At 42.3% G+C, this 24,122-nt stretch overlaps 1 protein-coding gene across 6 annotated transcripts in view; it reads left to right on the forward strand.

Moving 5' to 3' along the window:
• The window catches only part of zc3h7a (zinc finger CCCH-type containing 7A), a 29,234-nt gene extending 8,030 nt beyond the window's left edge, over positions 1-21,204 (forward strand). For 4 of the 6 annotated variants that reach the window (XM_063190289.1, XM_063190322.1, XM_063190297.1 and 1 more), the window contains 14 exons: positions 302-551; positions 5,444-5,541; positions 6,300-6,450; positions 7,128-7,286; positions 7,616-7,821; positions 8,929-9,029; positions 10,693-10,874; positions 11,572-11,648; positions 11,988-12,124; positions 15,575-15,680; positions 17,471-17,579; positions 19,571-19,704; positions 19,922-20,085; positions 20,406-21,204. In XM_063190289.1, the coding sequence (XP_063046359.1) occupies positions 302-551; positions 5,444-5,541; positions 6,300-6,450; positions 7,128-7,286; positions 7,616-7,821; positions 8,929-9,029; positions 10,693-10,874; positions 11,572-11,648; positions 11,988-12,124; positions 15,575-15,680; positions 17,471-17,579; positions 19,571-19,704; positions 19,922-20,085; positions 20,406-20,595 (2,064 nt within the window). In that variant the 3' untranslated portion in view covers positions 20,596-21,204. The remainder of the gene's footprint in view (positions 1-301; positions 552-5,443; positions 5,542-6,299; positions 6,451-7,127; positions 7,287-7,615; positions 7,822-8,928; positions 9,030-10,692; positions 10,875-11,571; positions 11,649-11,987; positions 12,125-15,574; positions 15,681-17,470; positions 17,580-19,570; positions 19,705-19,921; positions 20,086-20,405) is intronic. The other 2 variants (XM_063190330.1, XM_063190315.1) reach the window with 2 other exon arrangements.
• Positions 21,205-24,122: the final 2,918 nt, after the last annotated feature.

The following is a 24,122-nucleotide window of genomic DNA, read 5'->3' on the forward strand; positions in this document are numbered from 1 at the left end:
TACTGAATTATTTCCCCCTTTCCAGTCTTCTATAATACAGTACAATTGACAATTACAACATTCTTCTGACCATTCTTAAGCACGTCTATTGCATGCATATATTATGTGATGTACTGTAGTGATGCATCTAAGGTAAACTATTATTTAGCAGAGGATGACTATTTGATTCCTGTTAATTGCTGCTTTACTCAGTGCGTAGTGATAAACTGATTCATAAAGATTAGAAAAAGTGAACACTGCTACTTCGGTGTACTGTTATCAGTTAACGTGGTTGTCTCTTCTGTCTCTCCCTCTGCTGTAGGCTATCCCTACGATGGACGGCCCCCTTCCTCTTCCCAACCGCATGCCGCCGGTCGGCACGCTGCCCAGCCCGCTCTTCATGCCCCCACCCAACTTCCCCCACCCCTTCCTGGCTCCGCTGGGCTCCCTCCCCTGCACCATCACCCTGCCCCCGCCTTACCACAAGCCCAACCACTACTCCATGGGTCTGGACCCCTTCCCCTCCGCCCTGGACTCCCTCGACTGCCTGTCGCTCTCCAACTCACAGACAGGTCAGATGCGGGTCCTCGGGTGTTTGTGTGTTAGTTGATGTGTTTTTCTATGTTCAACTCAGGGGTGCATTTCTTGAAAGCGTAGTTGTTAGCCAGTTAGCAACTTTGGTAGTTTCCAATTGGAAATTGCATTGCAAACAACAAAGTGCGATACAATAAGCGCTGAGTCAAGTGATTTGTATTTAGCATTCAACAGGTACAAGCGGATTGCAAAAAAGTTGGGACACTTGGTATTTTGTGAATAAAATCAAAATGCTGGCATTTTCAAAACATTCAATCTATGCATAAGATGCGCAATGGCACAAGGTCAACGTAGGAACAGTTAAAATGAGGCAAAAGCATTGTTTTGAGGGAAATATGTGGTCATTTAAAATTCGACCCATGCAACAAATCTCAAAGTTGGGATAGGACCAAAAAATGTTTTAATAGTTGGATAATTCTAAAGATAACACAAGGAAGAATATTTTGAAAGGAACTATATTAACTGCCAACATGAATGCACAAATAAAATACCATCACAGAGAGGCTGTGGCACTCAGTAGCGAAGATTTTGAGGGACTAATTACTGATCTATTACACAGAAAGACTGAATTATCAAAATTTCAGGCATATAAGGCTTATTTCTATAATGTAGAGTTCTGTGAAATAATTGCACGAGTTATGAGATCATGACAAACCCATCGGCAATAAGCAAACTATGACACTCCAACAATGACAGCTGTTGAAAAAATGACCATAAACACAACACTTGATTAAGGCACATGATGCAGACATTAAACAGTGTTGCAAGTGGCAAAGCTCATTCTAGATCAGGGGTCAGGGACCTATGGCTCTAGAGCCACATGTGGCTCTTTTGGGAACAGTATATGGCTCTTACTCACCTAGGGTTTACAACCGTCCCTTGAAATACGGAATAGTCCTTTATTTATAAATAAAAGTACGGGTTCCATATTGAGTTGAAACGTTTCTGGGGGAGGACTCCCAGACCCTCGCCATAATGAAGTTGACAGTTGGCAACCCTATACTTACCTGTTATCAATAAAAGTAATAACTTGACAGTACACTCTAAAATTGTTGGGCTTAATTGAAATACATGCTTTTCAATGTATTCAGTGTATGGTATGGCTCTCATGAAAACATTTTTTTTTAAATTTGGCGCTTATGGCTCTCTCCACCAAAAAGGTTCCTGACCCCTGATCTAGATGGACATAGGAGACACATGAAACTGTCCTGATTACAGAATGGAAAATATTTCATTCTTTTTTAAAATCATGGAGTCATGCACCCTCCAGGTTATGAAGAAAATGAATACTTCAGCTTGATTTAGTGGTCAGTCTGAAAGACAGCATATATGATGGTAAAGGGGTGCATAGATGCCTTGGTTATGGTCTTCTTACTCATGTAGAGCATTAAAATGAGGGCTGAATTATATATTCAGACTTTAAACAGCATACATAGCTACCAAGGCATTATATTGTGGAGCACAGCCTTTAGATATTGCCCCATAATGATGGCAAATTTCAATCTCTACTATGTTCCATCATAAGAGTAAACAGGTGACAGAATTGTTTTCTTGCAGTCAGGATATACCACATATTAAGCATAATAAGATGGTAAACAAGTCGAAGAACACGCCTATCAGTTGAGCTGCTGAAATCATGTCTCGCACATCAAAATATCAATTTTTTTTAATAAAATCATCCCATCAGTCAAAGTATTTAAATGTTAAGTCTCCTCCCTTGTGTTGTGTTTAGTCTTATCCAACATAAAAAACATTTTACTGGCCCTGTCCCAACTTTTTGGGAATTTGTTGCGAGGGTGAAATTTTAAATGATCACATAATTACCCCAAAACAATCATTCTGCTTGACTTTAACAACTGATATGTTGTCTGTACACAATGCTCTACCTTATTAAAATATTGAATGTTTTGAAAATGCCAGCATTTTGATTTTATTCACAAAATACCAAGTGTCCCAACTTTTTTGGAATCCGCTTTGTAGATCAGGGGACCATTCCATCAACGGCGATAACCCCAAATCCGAGTTCAAGTCGGTAAACTGTGCTATTTTTAGACACAGATCCGTTCCATCAGTCTTGCTAACCTGAAACTTAGCTGAGTTGCCACGGTAATTTATGCTCCAACTCTAACCTGGTAGCTCCCAGGTTTAACACCAGACTAAATGAATCAGTATTGTAAAAAATTAACCTGTAGGAAACCGTGTCACAATGGGCACGTTCCGCTTCATTCCCGCCATCATTTTACGAGATCAAAGGGAACCAGTCACTCTATTTTAATAGTCTATGATGTGATAATGCCTGTAAAAACTACAATAGTTACCATTGTCTCATTTCGGGGGATTTCTGATAATCGGCACTTTAAAAAAAAGAAAAAAAAAAAAAAAACGTTTATAGTGTTGAAAATAAAAACATGATATTGAACTTTCATGGAGACGAAGACATGAATGGCCCAGTGGGTAGGTGCGGTGCGTAATATGTGGTCGTGGCGGGTTCAAGGCTTGCATGGCCACATGTTATAGAATTGAAAACTTCATGACTTTGGCCTATTCTCTCCTTTGATGTCACCTTGTGGCTGGCTTCATTCGCTATCAAGCAATAGGCCTACAGTTAAAGGGCAATTCCGGCCAGTTTGGATTCATATCCCATCTTGGGTGGACCCAGGGAAAAGGATGAAAGGGGAAACCGCGAGAAATTTTCATGCGTGCTGCGCAAAGTTGTTCAATTGCGCTGTTTTCGGTTAAACCCTGGCCCGTCGGGCAGGTATTTGACCTGTTTTAAAGCTCCTAGCGTGCATTAAAACCTTTTGAACGATTTGGCCGTGGTGTGTGGGTCCATACAAGTCGATCTAGTGGTTCACAGTTCCATTAGGTAGCACAGGTACGATACAACAGGAGTTTTCAAAAGTGGCGCACCTACCTCTCTCAGCTTCCGCCTTCCAACTACGTCCGCAAAATGGTTTGCCAAAGTGATACTTCATAGTAATCCATTTTATTTTTGTCCACCAAAGACGAGCCACAAGAAACATATTCACACGTTCCCATGTCCTGTGTTGTTATTGTCTCGCAGATTCACTTCTCTGTCACTGAACGCAGTTTAGTGACGTCACGGTGTCACATGACTCCTGGAAGGAATAATTCTTTATCTGTAACAAATATTCTGGTTCGAAAAAGATAACCATGGCCACCAAACTCTTCAATTTAACCACCCCAACGGAGGATCCATCTCAAAATATCAAACAGTATATTACGACAGCGCCTCTCTCTCTCGCTTCTGTATAATAACTGGATGAGCGAATTGCGTTCCTTCCAGGAGTCATGTGACACCGTGACATCACTAAACTGCGTTCAGTGACAGAGAAGTGAATTTGCGAGACAATAACAACACAGGACATGGGAACGTGTGAATATGTTTCTTGTGGCTCGTCTTTGGTGGACAAAAATAAAATGGATTACTATGAAGTATCACTTTGGCAAACCATTTTGCGGACGTAGTTGGAAGGCGGAAGCTGAGAGAGGTAGGTGCGCCACTTTTGAAAACTCCTGTTGTATCGTACCTGTGCTACCTAATGGAACTGTGAACCACTAGATCGACTTGTATGGACCCACACACCACGGTCAAATCGTTCAAAAGGTTTTAATGCACGCTAGGAGCTTTAAAACAGGTCAAATACCTGCCCGACGGGCCAGGGTTTAACCGAAAACAGCGCAATTGAACAACTTTGCGCAGCACGCATGAAAATTTCATCCTTTTCCCTGGGTCCACCCAAGATGGGATATGAATCCAAACTGGCCGGAATTGCCCTTTAAATGTAGACCTTTATTCCTACATTTTACAGCATAGGCAATAAAAACACGTTTTCACAACCACCTTGCAGACGCCAACGCTTTAAGTTTGCATTGCAATGATTCAGCAAATGCTCTCTGCCTAACATTTTAGGCTAGCTTCATTTTATCCAAAAACTGATTCACCTGAAAGATGAAAATTAAAACACCTCAGGCCTATGATACAAGCATTTCATTTTTATGCATTGAAATGGTGGTACTCGAGGTTCGGACGAGGCTCCCTTTCATGATTGCGTCAAGAGCTGTCATTGCGCATGGTGGGGATTGAACGGGGGCCTCTCAACCAGAGTGCAGTTGCGTTACCACTCACCTACAAATGCTCACATCTCATCTCCGATAAAGACTTGATTTGACAAGGCATGCCCGAGTCTACTACATGAACGCATTTTCGACAATCGTTGATATGGACTTCCCCTGTACAACGTGCACGAGCGCAACGCCAGCTTTGATGAGCTCAGCTGAAGTGAAACCTCCCAAGGCGCAGCTGATCTTCAGTGGTGGAACGGCGTCAGCCTCAAGTTTAAGCTGCCGTTAGTTGAAACTTGGCTTTTGCACGTAAGTGCTGCTGAATTCAGCGCCAATGATGGAATGGTCCCCAGCTACTCCATGGCTACTCCTTTTGTGGAAGGGGAAACATGGCAGAGTTGTTTTACTTTCTCTACCAGGGACTGACATTTCATTCTAATGGTTGATTTAACAGATTTTCTGTTCCCCAATTGGTTATTGATTACAGCGTTTTCATTTGTGGATACATGTGCAGTATTTCTGAAAGGGAAGTAAGGGACTCTACATGAAAGACTTTACAAGCTGGTATGCCATAGGTGTTGCGCTGCTCTACTGTAAGCTTGACTCCTATGGATGTGGATGTTTGTTTTTTATGTGCTGTGTTTATGAAAGGAGAGTTGCGGATTCCGAATGCCATTCAGATTGCAACTCTATTTAGTCCAAGACACACTATGCGTTGCTGTTGTTGAAGTGAATGATGATCTAATTGTCTGTGGCCATGGCTCTTTTCTTCCCTATGTTTTAGACGACGCTAAAATTACCTCCCATTCTCTTTTCAATTTTGCTGCGCCTATGGGGAATCCAGGCTTCCCTCCACACCAACAGCTTCATCCCATTATTCCCGTGAGTACTTCTCCACGCCACTCATCCACCAAACTATAATGGTTGTGGTTGATCCAAAGATTTTCCATATGGTAGATCAAGATAAGTTGTGGTAGGTGTCACCAATGTCATGAAGTGAGATCAACTCTAGTCTCCTAAATACACCGAACTTTCCCATTGAACTCCATTTATTCTCCTAGTCTCCTCAAGGGGCATGACGGCCATAGGATTGCTGTTTACAGCCTTACGGTAGGGACACATAGGAGGCGAAGCAAGCGAAGCGAAGAGAGGCGAAATCCAACAGTCATCAGGTCGTTGCGGCGAATCAAATGGAATGGAACAGTTATGTTGTTGATTTGATTGGGCCGCGGCAGGCGAATTCAGTCCTCATTTGCATAACATTAAACTTTCTTTAATAGTTTCGCTTCGCTTCGCTCCTGTTCGCCTGCCTTCGCCTCTCTCATAGGAATGAATGGCAAAGTTCGCAAGTTTGCGTGTATGTGTCCCTACCGTTATGTCATATGGATGCCGGAACAAACACCTTATTCTCTACTTTATAAATCGTCTCTGGTTGAACAGCAGGAGCTGCATGTCTTGACACTAAGTACGGTAGTAAAAGACGTGAGGGCCCACTTCAACTAGCAGTTTTTGCTCCCATATTTTGATGTTTTGGGTCCATGTAATAATAATTGCATGAAGTGGGGTGGAAAGTGTGGGGCTTTAACCTGTTTCAGCAACTGAATGACACTTGTTTACTCTTATTCCTTTTTGCGCTGCAGATGAATACTGACAAGCCCTTATTTCCTCCCATCGGGGTGGCCTTAAATGCAATGCCTGAAGCAAATGTGTGTCGGATGGATCAATCCCAGAATCCCCTCGCGGACACTCATGAGTTCAGACAGGCATGTGCTGCCTGCTATGTAAAAACAGGTGAAGATGTTGTGTGTGTCTGTGTGTGTGTTTGTTTCTCTCACCTTCTAACCAGAATACATTTGGTGTGCGTGCGTGCGTGCGTGCGTGCGTGCGTGTGTGTGTGCGTGTGTGTGTGCGTGTGTGTGTGCGTGTGTGTGTGTGAGTGTGTGTGCGTGTACGTGCGTGTGCGTGTGTGTGTGTGTGCGCGTGTGTCTGTGCATGCGTGCGTGCCTGCGTGCGTGCGTGTGCGTGTGCGTCTGTGCGTGCCTGTGTGTTTGCGCGCATGTGTGTGTGCGCGCGTGTGTGTGTGCGCGTGTGTGTGTGTGCGCGTGTGTGTGTGTGCGCGTGTGTGTGTGCGCGCGTGTGTGTGTGTGCGCGTGTGTGTGTGTGCGCGTGTGTGTGTGTGCGCGTGTGTGTGTGTGCGCGCGCGTGTGTGTGTGCGCGCGCGCGTGTGTGTGCGCGCGCGCGTGTGTGTGCGCGCGCGCGTGTGTGTGTGCGCGCGTGTGTGTGTGCGCGCGTGTGTGTGTGTGCGCGCGTGTGCGTGCGCGAGTCAATGATGTGTATTACTCTCTACTGTAGTTATGGTGTTTTATGTAGTTGGTAACGTGAACCCTCAATGATAAAGTATCAATTTCATCACAGATGCAAACAGAGTTCCTCATTTGTACCTAAAACTGGTCTGTGTGTTTCTCTAGGTGCCGGAGTATTGGATTACACCCTTTTTATGGAAGAGCACAAATGCAAAAAAGACATTTTGCTGGGGCGCATCAGATATTCGGCTAATGGTGCGTGGAAACTTATCCGACCCCGGCCAACCAAGACGCAGTATGTCGGCCCCTACTACATATGCAAAGGTAACACCTGCCAGTGCTTCTTTACAGTCTGTGTATGAGTATGCGTGTGGGTGGCTGTATGAGAAAACGAGGGAGACTTTTTTGATCTATCTGTTTACTTTGTGCACCATGTTCTTTCACTACTACATCTGTATGTATGACTAGTGTGACAAATTAAGAGTTGTCCCTTGAATATCGCCATGAGCTCTGGTCTAGACTCAAAGTCTTTGCATCATTGTAAAAATCAAATGAGTTAACATTAGCCCCGAGACACAGTTGGTTAGCGTTAACGTGTTGTAACTTGTAAGTGTTTGTCGTCTGCTAATTTATCTTTTTCGTGTGTGTCGAAGATGTTGCCATGGGCGAGGTGTGCAGGTACCCTGGTCACTGCACGTTTGCATACTGCCAGGAGGAGATTGACGTGTGGACCATGGAGCGCAAGGGCTTCATCAGCCGAGAGCTGCTTTGTGACCCGTTCGGATCCATAAGGACGGTGCACCTGTCCGTTTCAGCCATCCTGCAGGAACACCACGGCATATTCATGTTCCTGTGCGAGGTATGGCAATGGCTAGAGGATGAGGGAGACTAGACGTGCGTGCGTGTGTGATTGGATGGGATTTTCAAATTGTTGTGTGACGTAAGGCTTTGGCTAAATTGTGTGTGTGTGTGTGTGTGTGGATGATTGCATTTTTATTTCATTGCTCCACATTTAGTCAGTTAATTTACTGTTGCACAAGGTATATTGTACCGTTGCATAAGCATAAAGCTCAATGTAATGACAAGAGCACTGAGAAGGATGTGACTACGGTACTAGACTGTATACACCAGGGTTTTCCCCAGCACTTGCATGTCAAGGCAGCCAATTTCATAACAACCACCCACCACTTTGGGCTCTTTCTAATATGCGGACTCCCGTCCTCCCTTGCTCACTTGCCTCCTTGTGGCCTCGTGATGACGTCACCGACAGCAGGATTGTATTTCATTATCTTGCAAAAGCTGAATTCTAATGTCATTTACTCATTTGCAAACAGTATGGTGAATGAAGAATAGTCCCCCAAAAGTTGTTCTTGTTAGGTTGAGCGGGGACATTTGATTGTTTTCTCCATGGAGGCAGCGCGTTAGCGAAACGCTAGCCCACAGCACAGACCGAGGACGGGAGTCCACATATTGGAATCCACCCCTTAAGTAGAAGTCCAGGAAATACTTTTAGGGGGTTTCATATCATTCATTGATATTTCATATGAAACTGCTCAACATAGCTTCTCCAATGTTGATAATCACGTGTGTCTGACACAGAGCAACCCTCCACCGCCTTGACTAACACAAATTCTGTGGTTAACACTGTACAGTACTTCATTAATAATGAAGAAAAGAAGACAAGTGTGTGTGTGTGTGTGTGTGCCAGCCTGCTGCTGAGCCAGGAGATACTGTAAGAAGGTCTCCTGACTCTGACTGTAGTCGACATGCTCCAGGCTCATATTTATGAAATGACATCCCGCGGCCGGACAGGACAGGTAGGACCGGTTCCTGTGCTATTTTGGGTCGAGTTTCCCTGAAGACGTCATGTGGAGGACAATGAGGATGAGAGGGAAGAGAGGAGGAGAGTTATGATAAACGAGGCGCTCGACTGACATTGCTGTCTCTTTCCCTACTTTTCCCTTAGGTGTGTTTTGATCACAAACCTCGGATCATCAGCAAAACCAACACGGAAAACCCAAGTTTGTGCTCTCACCCGGTGACGAAGCATAACTTTGAGGAGAAAAAGTAAGCTATGCCCCGCCCCTCTCCCCTATGCCCAATTCCTCTAACTTGTGCCTAATGCTTGGAGAGAAACAAATCCCCCCTCTTACCAGTTCATTATCTGACAAACAAGATAGACATCAGTATTCTTTCCTCAGGGCATATGCACTATGAACTATCATACTTGAACCTTACACCCCCTCCTCCTACCTCCTTCAACACACTTCACTCCATGCGTCACGTCACGTGACTCCATCCATGTACTGTATGTCACCAATAGACTATCCTAGTATGTATCAAGGTTATTTATTTATTTGTCTCGGTCATAGTATTTTCAAATTACCTGTTGATGGGCTCAGCCATTGTACATAAAACCCTGATGTGTGTTCCAGTCGGGAGGAAGTGTTGTAAACATAGGCGAAGGCATGGTACATAAAAAACGGCCTTTAATTATATAGCACTTACTTGTGTGGGCATGGAATGTTAACTACGCGTCCGCCATGAACGTCCTTGTAATCTCAGTTTCGGAACTATCAATTCAATGGTGTGAAGCTGTGACAACCTCCTCTCTGAGCCCACGGTGTCAGAAACTTGTGTTATTAGTACACATTTAATGAGCCTTAAAGGGGTATGCCACTATTTTGGGGCTTAATACAGTTAAAATCGTTGGCTGGGGTTTATAAAGGTGGTAAAGTGTCTTATTTTTCATGTAAGCCGTTGTCTTGCTGTAAGACAAGTTAAAAGAGGGAATATGTCGCTAAGCTAGTGAAAAAGAGACACTTTACCACCTTTATAAACCCCAGCCAACGATTTTAACTGTATTAAGCCCCAAAATAGTGGCATACCCCTTTAAACTTATTTTCTTTTCTTTTCTTTTGTTTATTTTATTTATTTATGTATTTATTTATTGGCCCCTTTAGCTTTTATTGAGATGGGACTATTGAAGATGGTGACAGGAAATGAGAGATGGGATGGGGATAGAGGGATCAGAAAATTACCTTGGGTCAGAATCAGGGCTCTAAATTAACTTTTTTCCATCACCAGCCAAAATGGTTTTGTAGATGTTAACTGTACTAGCCCAGCACTCACTCACTAATGGGTCCAAGTGGCTAGTAAGTTGTTTTTTCTACCAGCCAAACCGAAATTTCACCAGCATTTGTCCAGTTGGCTGATGTTAATTTAGAGCCCTGGGCAGAATTGAACCCGAGTCCCTGGTGCTGGGGCATGGTTCCTCAGTCCACTGCGCCATGGCACCCTTTATTCACATTATTTATGTACCACCATAGTCATTTGCTGTCACAGGATGCTTATCTGCAACTGTTTTACACTTGAAACATTAATGTGCCCACTTCGGGTGTTTCCAAATAAGGGTTTCAAGTTCAAGCCACAGTGTATTTATATGCACATTAGCGTACAACGCTGTTATTCAATATGCTGAAGTTTGCCATCCAAATGGCTCCGATGTGCATTAACAAGCTGGATGGAGGCCCAGCCATTGTTGTTGTCGCTATTTCGTAACTTGGCCCATGGTCCATGGAGAGAGGAGAGTGTGTGTGTGTGTGTGACGTGCTTTTCTGTGATGGCCCCCACTCACACACACGCATCTCTCTCTCTCTCTCTCTCTCTCTCTCTCTCTCTCTCTCTCTCTCTCTCTCTCTCTCTCTCTCTCTCTCACCCCTCTGTCCAGGTGCCTGGTCCACATCCTGAAGGAGAACACGGTTCGCTATACCAAGGTCAGGCCGATGCACCAGCAGTGCCAGATGGACCTGTGCCGGCACGAGGTGCGCTACGGCTGCCAGCGCGAGGACTTCTGCTTCTACGCACACAGCCTGGTGGAGCTCAAGGTCTGGATGCTCCAGTCACAACAAGGTCAGACTGCCCTCTAATACACACACACACGCGCACACACACACGCACACACACACACGGGTGAACCACCAAATTCAACTCTGAAGCCAACTTTGATGGACCCCATTTATGATATTAGTATGAAAAATAACTTTTTTTGTGGGGCCCCTTCATTTATTATTTTGACGCCCATACACACACACGCACAGCAATAAAAAAAAAAGTTACGTTTGTCCTAATTGGCTAATTGAATCTGCAGTCGCAGCAAGGTTTGAGTCATTTGACACCCCATTGCTGCCAGTCAAACTGTCTCCGCTCATACAAGGTTTGTAAGGTCGCTTTGAATTGAGACTGCTTATTGAGCTGGAGTTTGAGCCACTTGTTACCTCATTCCCACAGCATGGGTCTATTCTATAATCTGTCTCAAATTCAATGTGACCGTACCATGTAAGCAGGTTGGCGAGTGATGGCGGTAAAGGTGTACATGCTCCAATCACAACCAAGCGAGCTTGAGTGCCACCCCATCAACAAGCTATTTTAAAACCCTCTAGGGCAGAATTGAACTGAGATTCCTAATTGACTATTTATTTTGCATTGAGAGTTTGTTGTTGTAATTTCAGTATTGGTAACTAACAATGTATTGTACTAGTTCAAGTTGGTAATGTAGTGAAATAATTCAGTGGACATGAAAATGGAATTATTCATTTCCTGGTTTCAGGTATTTCCCATGAGGCTATTGCTCAAGAGGCCCGAAAGTATTGGAACATGGAGGCACACCCCTCACAGGGGATCCAGGTAACCAGTTAACACTTGTTAGATACCCCTCCTGGGATGACAAAACTGAAACTCCTCTTGACATCAAAGTTGGGTGACTACATTTTAAAGACGTGTAGGGGCACAGTGGTGTACTGCGCTAATGCGAGCACATTGCATATGAGTACCCAGGTTGGAATCCATCTGCTTCCAAACCCTATTCTCTTTCTCTCTCCCCAACCATTTCCTGTCTTGTCTCTACTGTCCTACAAACGCCCCCCACTTCTCTACAAGTGTGTGTTTTGTAGTGTTGTTTCTAATGACAGTTCATGTTCATGCATGAAATGAATCTCTACTGTGATTTTGTTGTTGTGTTTGGAGGAGATCCCCTCGGCGATCAGGAAGTTTGGGCCAGCTAATCTCAAGATGCAGTTTGTGTGCGGCCAGTGCTGGAGGAACGGCCAAGTCAGCGAGCCCGACAAGAACAGGAAATATTGTACTGCAAAGGCTCGGCATCCGTAGGTTTCCCCTCTTTATTCACCTCTCTCTCTCTCCCTCCCTCTCGAACCTCCCCTCTGTGATTTTTGTGGACATCTCTTATCAATTAAGCATATTCTAACTTGCCCTGGGGCCTCATGTGCGAAGCTCTCTTACGGAGGGAAAAAGCTACTTAAGTTGTTTTCCACGGTCACGGTCAGATGTACTAAAACAGACTAGACGTGGAAAACTGCGGATCTCCACGCGAATTTCAGGGCTGCTGTGAAAGTTTCCGTAAGCGTGGAAGTTGCCGTAAGTGGTACATTGTGTCTTTTTGGCGGCACACAGAGGCATGCAGCGCAACTACATGTGTTGTACGTACGCTGTCGGAAATATTGCAGAGATGCAGCCAGTTAAACGTGGATTTTAATGTTGATGCGCGTGATTTACAGAAAAAGAAGAAAACCACCTCAACCGTATTATTAAATGGTAAAAGTGGTTAAAATGGTTAAAATGAAGCAGATTCATGAAACTATCATGGAATTACAACGAAATTGGATGCCCATCAGCAGTATCAGGGTCCCCGCGGTGCATTAAAAAGTATTAAAAAGCATTAAATTTAGAACATGTGATTTAAGGCCGTGAAAAGCATTAAATTTAGCTATTTTTTGAGGTGTGGCATTAAATATGAAAAGGCCTGGCATTAAATTTCACCCAGACACAATGTATTTAAAATATAGATGACTGGACAGTCTTCCGTAAAAACATTTGTTTCATAACTATAAGGCGGCAACAAGGTTTCGATAGTGTCAGTCATGCCTGGGGTAAACAATGCACTGGCGATGGCTGACTAGTAGGCTAAATCCCATCTACCACAGTGCGTGTGACTGACCGCAGTACAGTTGAAAGTGAAACTTGTTAAATTTCATCAATCAATATGCAGCGTGGAAGCTATATCTGTGGTGCCCGTTTACTCGTCGAAAGCGTAAGTCTTAAAATGACTGCATTGTTTTCAAAATCTCTGTTCAAACTTTGTATCTCGTCATCTAGCCTGCTTGTGCTCTGCTCCTTCTCCTAATTTTAGCTACGCCCTCTCGTTTAGGTTGGTGTTTGCTAACGCATATAATTTCATGAATGCATTCACCATTCATACAATAATGCTACTTCAAAGTGTCCTCGAGCTTCGTGGCGTATTATTTGATGCTGTCAGTTGCTAATGCAATCCGAAGTGAGCACGAGTGTTGTGAAGTTGCAAGCGGTGGAAATGCGTGTAAAATGTAACATAAATCGGGCGAGTAACGGAGTGTTTTCTACGAGGCTAAATGTCGCAATGAGGGTATGCGAGGATGTCGAAATCGGTAACCGCGTGGTGTTTGCATCGCTATTCCAGTCGCCGCGTGTCCGCGGTTAGGGAAATGTTTGTGGAATTCATATCAAGTTCCACTGCTGCTGTTTCTTTGCTCCCACTCTGAAGAACGACTTGCTAAACTGAAAGTAGAACGCCTACAGTAGGCCTACTACTGTCTCTATGATGGAGCTGGGGGGAACAAACAGGAGGAGCAGTCTAGAGCTCTGAGCAGTCGTTCCTTTTTAACCCTTTTGACGCCACAGGTGTTATCTCTCCTAGACTAAGGTGCATTGCACTCCAATATTTATCCATTATAAAAGATGAATTGTTGGTCCATTTTTAATTTTTATATTGAAGGTATTTCATGAAATGTCATCAAACTTTTCAAATATACACAATTTTGAAATTGTTTCAGTTTTGGATGACTTTTTGGTTACTGATGTTTTAAACTAATGGAGTGTGTGTGCGCGCCACCTCACTCTTTTTTGTTGTCATCTCTATGGTTAAATTAAGCACAAAAAATGACTAGGGTATTAGAGTTTGGGCCCACCTATACATCAGCCAGATCAACTGAAAGAATATTTTAGCACATGGAGTTACACAGATGCTGGCTACTTGATTTGAAATTATAATGAATTATCTAAGGAAGGGGCCGATTTCATGAAAACTCCCGCAACGTACAGAAACCTCTTTGACAAGTCATGACAAACATCTGGTGCAGAAAGTGACTAAGGAGCAGACAATGAGAATAAAATAACACAGTGAGCAGGCAGTGTGAATGTATGTATTACATTACATTATAGCAATGTAATAACAACAGCAATATTATACCATGTAACACACACACGCACACCTGTGTAGTGGTATTAATTTTAATGTTGCAGGTCTTGAAAATGGTATTAAAATGTATTAAATTGGGTGATGAAAAATGAAAAAAATATATTTCAAGTATTTGGCAGCTATTAAACATTGAATATTTTTTTGGATCTGCGATGTGTCTTCTCGCATTTGTTGGGAACGTCCTCACCGCAGTGCTTGTCTTTCTCTTTTAATAAGGCTACTGTAAAATTAGTCCATCAATTAACAGGTGATTTTATAGGCCTATAGGCTAACTGAGTATTGGCTGCAAGTTATTCATAGGCCTACATGTGGCGTAGCCTAGCCTACATGTGTCATCTTTCATATTTATACCCGACATAAATATTTATTTCTCGGACTGCCTCATCGCAATGTGTTTTGATGTAATGCCTTGTAAATATCAATTGTTGGGAAACCTGCATTGTAGGCCCTACTGCAGTATAACATGACAGTTTTTTTCTGCAGTCCTCACATTAAGTATTAGGCTACCGATGCCTGATTTTATACACGCCAAAGTAATTTTGTTAGGCTATTGCGCGCAGCCTTTTTCCTTTTAAATTGGCTACCTCCGAAACAGCGCCTTCACCTCGCATCATGAAATATATTTCCCGCGTTCCCCTTCCCGCGTTCCCTTTCCAATTCTTTCAACCAATGAATGCACATGAATGGGTCTGTTCATACTAATTAGAATATTCATATAGAATATTTAAGGGAGGAGGCAAGGCGGAGACTTGGGCCCACGTGTGCTCGTTCATGTGCGCAAGATTTCACGGCAAAACCTGGTTACGCACGTATTGATGCATCCAGATTTTTTTGTCCGTAAGTAACTTTCAAGATTTTCGCGCCCGCACTCTCTTGGTAGGAAATCCACGCACTTCTTTGTACATGAGGCCCCTGCTCTCAGAAGGAAAAGACAACAGTTTTTTAAAGAAGACACTATTTTTGGTATTTTTAATAAGGTCCCACCTTTAAAGGTTTTGAACTTTTTAAAATGTATTGATGTGACCAAACTTATTTAATGCATTTATTCAATTATTTATATCATTGTTGATTTTTAATTTGAGGCGAATTCTATTACCTGTACTGGCCATGAAATAGCCACAGTTGCATATTTGGCCATAAATGTAAACAAACAAACTCCCTCCCTCTCTCTCTCTCTCTTTCACCTCAGTTATAAAAAGACCACCTTGAAAGAGTTAGACTTTATATTAAAGCTACAGAATGGTGCATTACTGTCTGCTCCGTGTCATCTACTAACTAATGCATATCTGCCCCTCTGGATTAGGTGGGCCAAAGACAGAAGAGTCGTGCTGGTCAGCTCCATTGAACGCAAGAAGTGGACAACCGTTCGCCCCCTCCCTACCAAAAAGCCTGTCCCTGCTCAGTTTGAGGTACGTGTCTCACCAGGCAGAAATGACGAATACATATGTGGCCAGGCATAATGAATGACCAGAATAATATGAATTTGAGATTGTTGCTTTATTTAAGATCTGTGTGCGTGTTCATATGTGGGTGAGTAGAATGAATAGTAGAGTCACTGGTATAGAGTGGTTGTGGAATTTATTTAGCTAAACTATTCATAATCCCTATCGCTAGTGGCGCAACGGATCATCATTGATCCGTGGTCCGTTCGGACCAATCATTTCGGTTCGGCACACACATGGTCCGCGGATTGATTTATGAAATTGTGCGCATGTTCAATCTAGTCGTTTGGGACGTCTAACTCACGCACTGCATGGAACACAAACAACAACACAAACTGTTCCCGAAATCTTGCCTGTGCCATAGTTGCTAAACATTCCGTGCGATAGCCTACTATACATGCATTTTGAAGACTGACTGTCAAACTCGAACGGTCAATGTCTAGAACTACTCTCGCTAAGTTTGTGTTGCGATCGGTTGAGTTCAGCGCATTTGCGACGCAGTGAGATATGCTCATGTAACGTACCGCGATTGTCGCGTGTGATATAAAACTTTGGCAAACTGAATTCATTTTGTGTTGTGACTCCTGACATTCTCAGGACAGCGAGCAGGTTAAATCATCTGGTTAGACTTTCTGTGCGCTCTGATGTCCCTGCAGAGTCTCCGCCTTCTTAAAGCAGCCGCTGCCCTTTTTAACAGTCAATGCCGATTCTCTCTCTCTCTCTCTCTCTCTCTCTCTCTCTCTCTCTCTCTCTCTCTCTCTCTCTCTCTCTCTCTCTCTCTCTCTCTCTCTCAGAAATGCTGAACCGCTGAGGCAATTGTGTTTCAATAAAAGATTGATACAATTAAGGACATGAGTTCTGGTCTATGCGCCATCTGTCAATAGGTCACAAGACTTTAAGCAATTATTTTGGTAGTGTGCATATTCTCAATTAGACATTTTGATATAGATTAATCTAGATTAATTTCATAATTGCAATGAGATTAATCTACATTCAAAAAATTTTCTATGCCCACCCCTAACAAAGACACAGCTTATGTTTATTTGTGTTATCAATTAAAAAAATAAAATAATAATGATTTTTTTTTTTTGCTGATCCGAAAAATGATCCGATCCGTGGGCTCTGATCCGAGGAACGATCCGAACCGTGAGATTTCTGATCCGTTGCACCCCTACCTATCGCATGGTATTGCAGTGTGTGTCTCTGTGCTTGTGTGAATGTGCAAATGCCCAATTTCCCCTTGCATAACTTGAAAAACCACTGGACTGATTTCCTTACGGTGGTCATCCTGCACCTCATATGAAAATTAGACGTCATATGTCATCTTTTCACCTGGACATGCAAACTGGAAGTATGATGATATTTTTCCATGGTCTGATGCGTCATCACACACCACTATGAGGGGAAATGTGGGGAGGATGAATGTTCCAGAGAACACAACGCTCCATACCATATTATTTGGTCTTTTGGAGAGCCCCCCCCCCCCCCCCCCCCCCCCCCCCCCCCCCCCCCCAAAAAAAAACCCCTACTGAAATAAGGTCAATCAGTAAGCATGTTAAGTAGAGTTTTCCAAACCAATTTAATTGTTGATCAAATTGGTTTGCACTTACAACTTGAGTCATGAAAGCTTGTACGCTACTGATTAAAAACGGAGCAAACGGCAAAACACAAATTGCCAACATCTCTCCTTGCCCTTCAAAAGCTGACGCTTCACTGTCTCTTCCATTTGTTGTTGTGTGTATTTTTCCCATGTCCAGATCTGCATGCACATCTCGGCTGGTAAGAAGTGCCAGTACATTGGGAACTGCACCTTTGCACACAGTGCAGAGGAACGGGACCTATGGACCTTCATGAAGGAGAACAGCAGTGAGTATCACAATCATCTGTAGCGACAGGTAACAGTAATTCGGGCATTCTAAACCCGGAAGTGCGCGTATTTTTGTAGTTTTTACCTTTAAAACTACAAAATTTGGTACCACCGGGTCACCATTAGTACTTCCGGTTTATATCACTGAAAAGACGAGATTCCCGTCTTCAAAACAAGCCGCGACTCATCCATTTCTGAACGGTGTAGCTAATCTTTCGACTGATTATTTGCGACAAATGTCATATTTATGTGAAACACAAGTTTCTACTTAACATTCTAAAAGGGACAACAGTAATTCGGACACCTATATTAAAGTGCAATTTATACAGAGACCACATATTTATAACTATTTTCACGAAGTAGCTAATGTTTGTGTATTTGTTAGCTGTGAATCTGACCCGCCAATATTACTGAAGTACACTTTTAAGTAGAATAGACAATACAGTAAATAGTGGACAATTAAAGGAGAACAGCAGTGAGAACAGCAGTGAGTATCACAATCATCTTTACTGAAGTACACTTTTAAGTAGAATAGACAATACAGTAAATAGTGGACAATTGAAGGAGAACAGCAGTGAGAACAGCAGTGAGTATCGCAATCATCTTTACTGAAGTACACTTTTAAGTAGAATAGACAATACAGTAAATAGTGGACAATTGAAGGAGAACAGCAGTGAGAACAGCAGTGAGTATCACAATCATCTTTACTGAAGTACACTTTTAAGTAGAATAGACAATACAGTAAATAGTGGACAATTGAAGGAGAACAGCAGTGAGTATCACAATCATCTTTACTGAAGTACACTTTTAAGTAGAATAGACAATACAGTAAATAGTGGACAATTGAATCAATGTAGATCATGCTGACAAATTTGCATTGTATGTTGTAGAGCTGAAGATCTTGATGGATTGAGTCAGGTTTATTCCTGTCATTTTTTCGAGTGTTGCGAACGTGCATACATGGATTTGGTCTTCATTCTATTAGACCCGAGCCTTGTCTGGCCTAACTGTTGAGCGCCAGTCACTGCGAGATGTCTCCAGCCTAGACGTCATTCTCTTCCCCTCGTAAAAACGCCAACTCAAAGGGAGTGGAAGAAACAATGACGGGATTTCTTATTCATCTTCCAGATTATTTGGCTGCTGAGACACTTTTCTGACAGAGAAAATGTTTGGATGGCAACACCATGTCATTATATTATGTTTTATCACAACAAGTTTTTGTCATGTTGACGTCTAGTGGTATAAGTAGAGAGGAGAGTCTTGCCTCAGGAGCATGTCTGAGTTTGTTCTCAGAGCCAAAGCATGATCAAATACAGAGTGGGGTGTGGCATCCTGTGTCATTGTGTTTTGGTACACACCCACGTGTGCCACATTCATGACCTCTTGTGGTGAAAACCATTGGTCGTTGTCATGTGAAATCATTAAGTCTGTCAAATTACATTGTATAGTGAGTTAGTATTTCCGATTGAGTTCACATTATGCAATTTACCAGCACTCCGTATTAGGGCTGGGTAAAATAATCGAGTTAATCGATCGAATCGAATCGAAATTCACATAATCGATTCACAGGGCACAAAATCGATTTTTTGGTTCTTTTTCTTTTTGTTCTTTTTGTTTAATTTAGGTCTATGGAAAATACCCAGTAGGTATTAGTCAATTCGGTCTAGGCCTACTTATTACAAATTAGCAATCTGTTAACACGGTCAAGCCACAGCCCTTTGACATTTTTATATAATAAAAATAGGCAACAACATCTTTTGGGGTAAATCCTGGCACCAAGAAGGGAACGGATTGAATCGATTCGGAATGAATCGAATCGAATCAAATTGAATCGTGATTAATCGATTCAAAGCCCAAAGAATCAAAATCGAATCGATACAGGAACATGGCTGCAATACCCAGCCCTACTCCGTATTAAAGATTTCTCGTGTGTGTGCGTGTGTGTGTGTGTGTGTGTGTGTGCTTGCACCTGCCTGTCTGCCTGGTGAAGTTGGTGACATGGAGCAGTTGTATGAGCTGTTCCTGCAGTCGCAGCGTCAGGGCTGGAGTGAGGAGAGCTCCAACAGCACCTTGAGGGACAACGGCAAGCAGATCCACATGCCCACTGACTATGCAGAGGAAGTGGTACGATAAAGTTTCAAAGTTTGGTTTCCAAATCGCTGAATCTCCCTATTGTGTATGCACTTATGATGACAGTAGTTGGTATATCCACATTTCTTGTAATCTTATATATGCTCTTTGTGAAATGTAATTTGTACATGAGTAGTTGGCAACATCCTTTCTGTCCCTGCAATCGTTAAATCTGTATCTGTCTCTCTCTCTCTCTCTCTCTCTCTCTCAGGCTGGGAACCACTGTTGGCTTTGTGGTAAGAACTGCAACAGTGAAAAACAGTGGCAGCAGCACATCACCTCAGACAAACACAAGGAGCGCGTGTTCAACTCTGATGACGACCAGAATTGCTGGCAGTATCGCTTCCCCACCGGCACTTTCAAAGTTTGTGAAAGGTGAGAGGCTGTAAACCAATTACAAGAGTTTTGTCGTTTGAGTTTTAGATGGTACTAGAGGGACACTGACCTTGTTTTATGAAACATTTAACTCAGAAGTAATCAATTTAATTCTGAATGAAAAGTTAGTTCCACTTTGTAAACACTTCACAATTTGGAATGAAAGTGCAATGTAAACTCGATGGAACTATTTATAAAACATCATGTAAACTTGGGCAGTCAGATTTGTAATCAGGAAGGGTGTGCAAATCGATGAATGAATAAGAGAGGCACATTTATTTAAAATGTATCTGAATAAGAGTTTTTGACTTGTCCTGCAGGTTCCTTAAGGGTACTTGCACAGAAGAGGAACTATGCAAGTTCGCCCACGGGGATGAGGAACTGAAAGAGTGGAAGGACCGAAGGGAATTCCTTTTGATGAAACTTGCCAAAGCCAGAAAAGATCACCTGATAGCACCGAACGACAATGACTTTGGCAAATATAGTTTTCTGCTTAAAGATATTAATTAATAATTTTAAAGATGTCATGTAATGCACGGGATTATCCATAATTAAGACATGGTAGAAAGTACAAGTTGGGCGCTTTTTCTTTCCTGGTTTGGGGGGAAAAAATAGGGCTCACGTTTGGCAAAGTTATAAAGGACCAAAAATGAAAACCCTGGCCCGTTCTCCCTCGGTTTGCGATTACGACAAGAGCGAGACCGTACGTATGGAGAGGGCCTCGTGTTTAGTTATCATGGCTTTGTTGCTGTTATCACAGATTCAGATAGGTTGTGCACCAATGCCTTTTACTTTTGCAGTCGTGTTCCTGCCCCCAGAAAAGCAGGGTTGACCTTTTTATTTTTCTTCAGTTGCAATTAAGTGAAAGAGACGCCAAAGGTAAAGCATATGGGGCTGTGGATCACTGAAAGACTGTTCTTCTAATGACCGCTTTAAGATGGAGGAAGAATTGATTGATTTCCTTAGGAAGAAAGAGAATGTTGTTGCAAAATCTTTTTTTTGTTCTTAATTCCATGTTTGGAATAATGATGTTTTCAGGTATTCCAATCTTTTATGTTAATTTTTATCGTCTCTTATAATGTTCTGTCTACCTGTCAAGAATAAATGATTTCCAGCAGATTTTTCTTTTCTATTTATAACATACATTTGCCATCTTCCTTTTTTTGGGGAAGAATTTTTATAAAGATTGAGGCACATTTTGCACAACTCTGCATCGCTGCTTTCAGGTGTTAAAAATAGAACTCAATTGAGAAAGAACTCAAATGGAAACGGAAAAAGCAATGGTTTTGCATGACTGTGCACCATTATAGCTCCTACAAACATGATTTTTATGTAACAAACAAATTTCTGCCAACATGAATGTTGGTCATATTGTGGTATCTAAATAAAAATATTTGTTTGTGGGAGCTACTATGTTGATGTTCAGACATCTTGTGGGCTCAAGTGATTTAACCCTTTGAGGTGTAAGCCTCCCCCCACTCTTTCTACAGCTCCCATAGAAATCCTGGTTTTACTATTTGAATCTGGTGTTGAAATGGATGTTAAGTGAGCATTAATAGCAAGGGTGCCTTTCTTCACATTGATTCCCACAGCAGACCCTTCCTTACTGCCTTTCGTCCACGGTTACGGGGGAACATAGGAGCCGGGGAACATAGGGATGACCCCTGTTGAACAAGTGGCAAATCTGGTAATGGAATACACCAGTGGCTTTGTGTGCGTCTGTCTGGGGCTTTGTTTTGACTGAAAGATGAACCATTTAAGTCATACATTATAACTGTGTGGACCAAGTAACTTACAGTTGCATGATAAAATATGTCAAAGTTCAAAGAAACGCATACATTCAAAATCCTTTGATAAAACTTACATTTTGGTCTCTAATGGTTATGCACCAGATGTGTAGACCAATCTTCAATGATGAACAGATTTGAAGCATTAGTGGAAAGAATCCACATGAGTCCTGTGTTTTATTCCTCATGGGTGCATGATAATCTTGACCACAGTAAATTGAGATTTCCAACTATTAACAAAACGGGTAATGAGAACGATGAGACCAACATAAAGCAGATGTCTTTATTTGTCCAGACTGTCAGACATTTGGGAGAACTGGAGATGAGTGACAAGGATGGATAGCCTTCAGATACATGCAGACAGATAGACATGCCCTTCACATACTCTCCCCATCTCGTCTTTTGACCTCGGGTTGTTTCCAGTTTCAGATAAATAGTCTGCACACTAACAGTCACTGACAATGCAAGTGTTCCTGTGCACTTGTTGCAGTTGAACTTAGACATCATCCTCATTCTTAAAGGATTTATTTAGCATTTGGGTATATTTGGCTCGCAAATCTTTTTATGGCAGCAACAATGTTTGAAAATAACATTCCTTTCAAATGGGATCTATACACTCATCATAAAGTCATCATACAAAAATAAACTTCCATTTTTTTTGGGACAAGTGTATAAGTATCAAACTTCTATCGAGAAAATACACAACCTCAGGTCCACGTGGTTGCACTGACAAAATACAGGCTGGAAGTCGGACACAAGGGCATAAAGTCATGGAATTGCACAGAAATGATTTAACAGTCTTTACAGTTTCACTCAATCTACAAGCTGACTAATCTTTTCAGCTTGGCTTGGGACGATCACACATGAGCATCAGCACCTTCAGGGAAACTCCTCCATGCTAAAACTAAAGATGTGGTTCCCTTCATAAGCACCAAAAACCACTTTGCAGCCTTTTCATCTGATAAAGACTGACAATAAACTATTGTCACAATGAAGCACATTTCATTCCCAGTCAAATATATAGATACCCTGTGAAAGAGCACAAGTCCTTTTTTTGTCAAGATGTATTGGTTCACATCAAGCGATGGCACTGGTTTGGACAACAGACTCATAAGAGTCTGGACTCGGGATAGGAGATGAGGAGGGGAAAAGGCATTCCCACTTACTCAGTAGCGTGAGACTGAGGTACTTTACGAGCAACAGTAACAATTGAAACAAGACATTTGTTCAAATGTGCAGTAATTGTCATGAATTTAGCAAGCACATCTGACATATTGCACATTAACTTTTTTCCAGACCTACAATGATTTAAAAAGGGGGATCATCTGACAGTTCTTTGATGCGGAATAGAAGCCAAGCCATTGTGAAACACTGCTTGGGATACTGCTTTCAATGTTCCTGTCACAGCAAAAGCCAGAGCCAGCTCTGGACACATAGTTACTGCTTTGATTTGTATATAATAGGCATACCTGTAAAGCATACCTGATTCATCAGCACAGCTCTTATTAATGAAATGAAAGTGTCTGAAGAGGGGTAAAACAACACAACACAACAAAGGGGGGCATTCCAAGAACCTGGCTCAGTAGTAAATCAGGTTAAGTTAACCTTGAGGTAGTGGTTAAAAAAAGAAGAGCATGTAGTCCTCATTTTCTTAACTAAATGGCACCAGTGGGCCATCTATTAACAGGTCTACCACTTCCTGTAGGTTAACTTGGCCAGGTGCATCACTTAAAGGGACACCGTCTTATTTTTGGAAATAAGCTTATTTTACACCTCCCCTCGAGTTAAATAATAGGGTTTTACCGTTCTCCTGTACTTTCAACTGTTCTCAGGGTATGGCAGTGCAAATTTTACCTCCATGCTAGCAGTTAACATTGAGTCCTATGAGACCAGCTCACGGCTAACTGGTCTCATAGGACTCAATGTTAACTGTTAGCTAGGAGGTGAAATTTGCATAACTAGAAAACGGTTGAAAGTGCAGGAGAACGGTAAAACCCTATTATTTAACTCAAGGGAAGGTGTAAAATAAGCTTATTTCCAAAAATGGGACAGTATCACTTTAACCATGTTCTTGGAATACCCCCAACATGTTGCATCAAGGCCCTGGAATATTTACAGAGAGTGCATGTAACACCTTTGGCAAATAAATAGTTCACTTCAACATAAAAAGCCATCAAACACCTTCACAGTATGGATAGGCCCCATCAGTAGGGCGTGCAATGAAGAGGCAAAAAAGGGGGTTTAAAAAGC

Source organism: Engraulis encrasicolus, chromosome 2, assembly GCF_034702125.1.
Source record: "Engraulis encrasicolus isolate BLACKSEA-1 chromosome 2, IST_EnEncr_1.0, whole genome shotgun sequence".
NCBI lineage: Eukaryota > Metazoa > Chordata > Actinopteri > Clupeiformes > Engraulidae > Engraulis > Engraulis encrasicolus.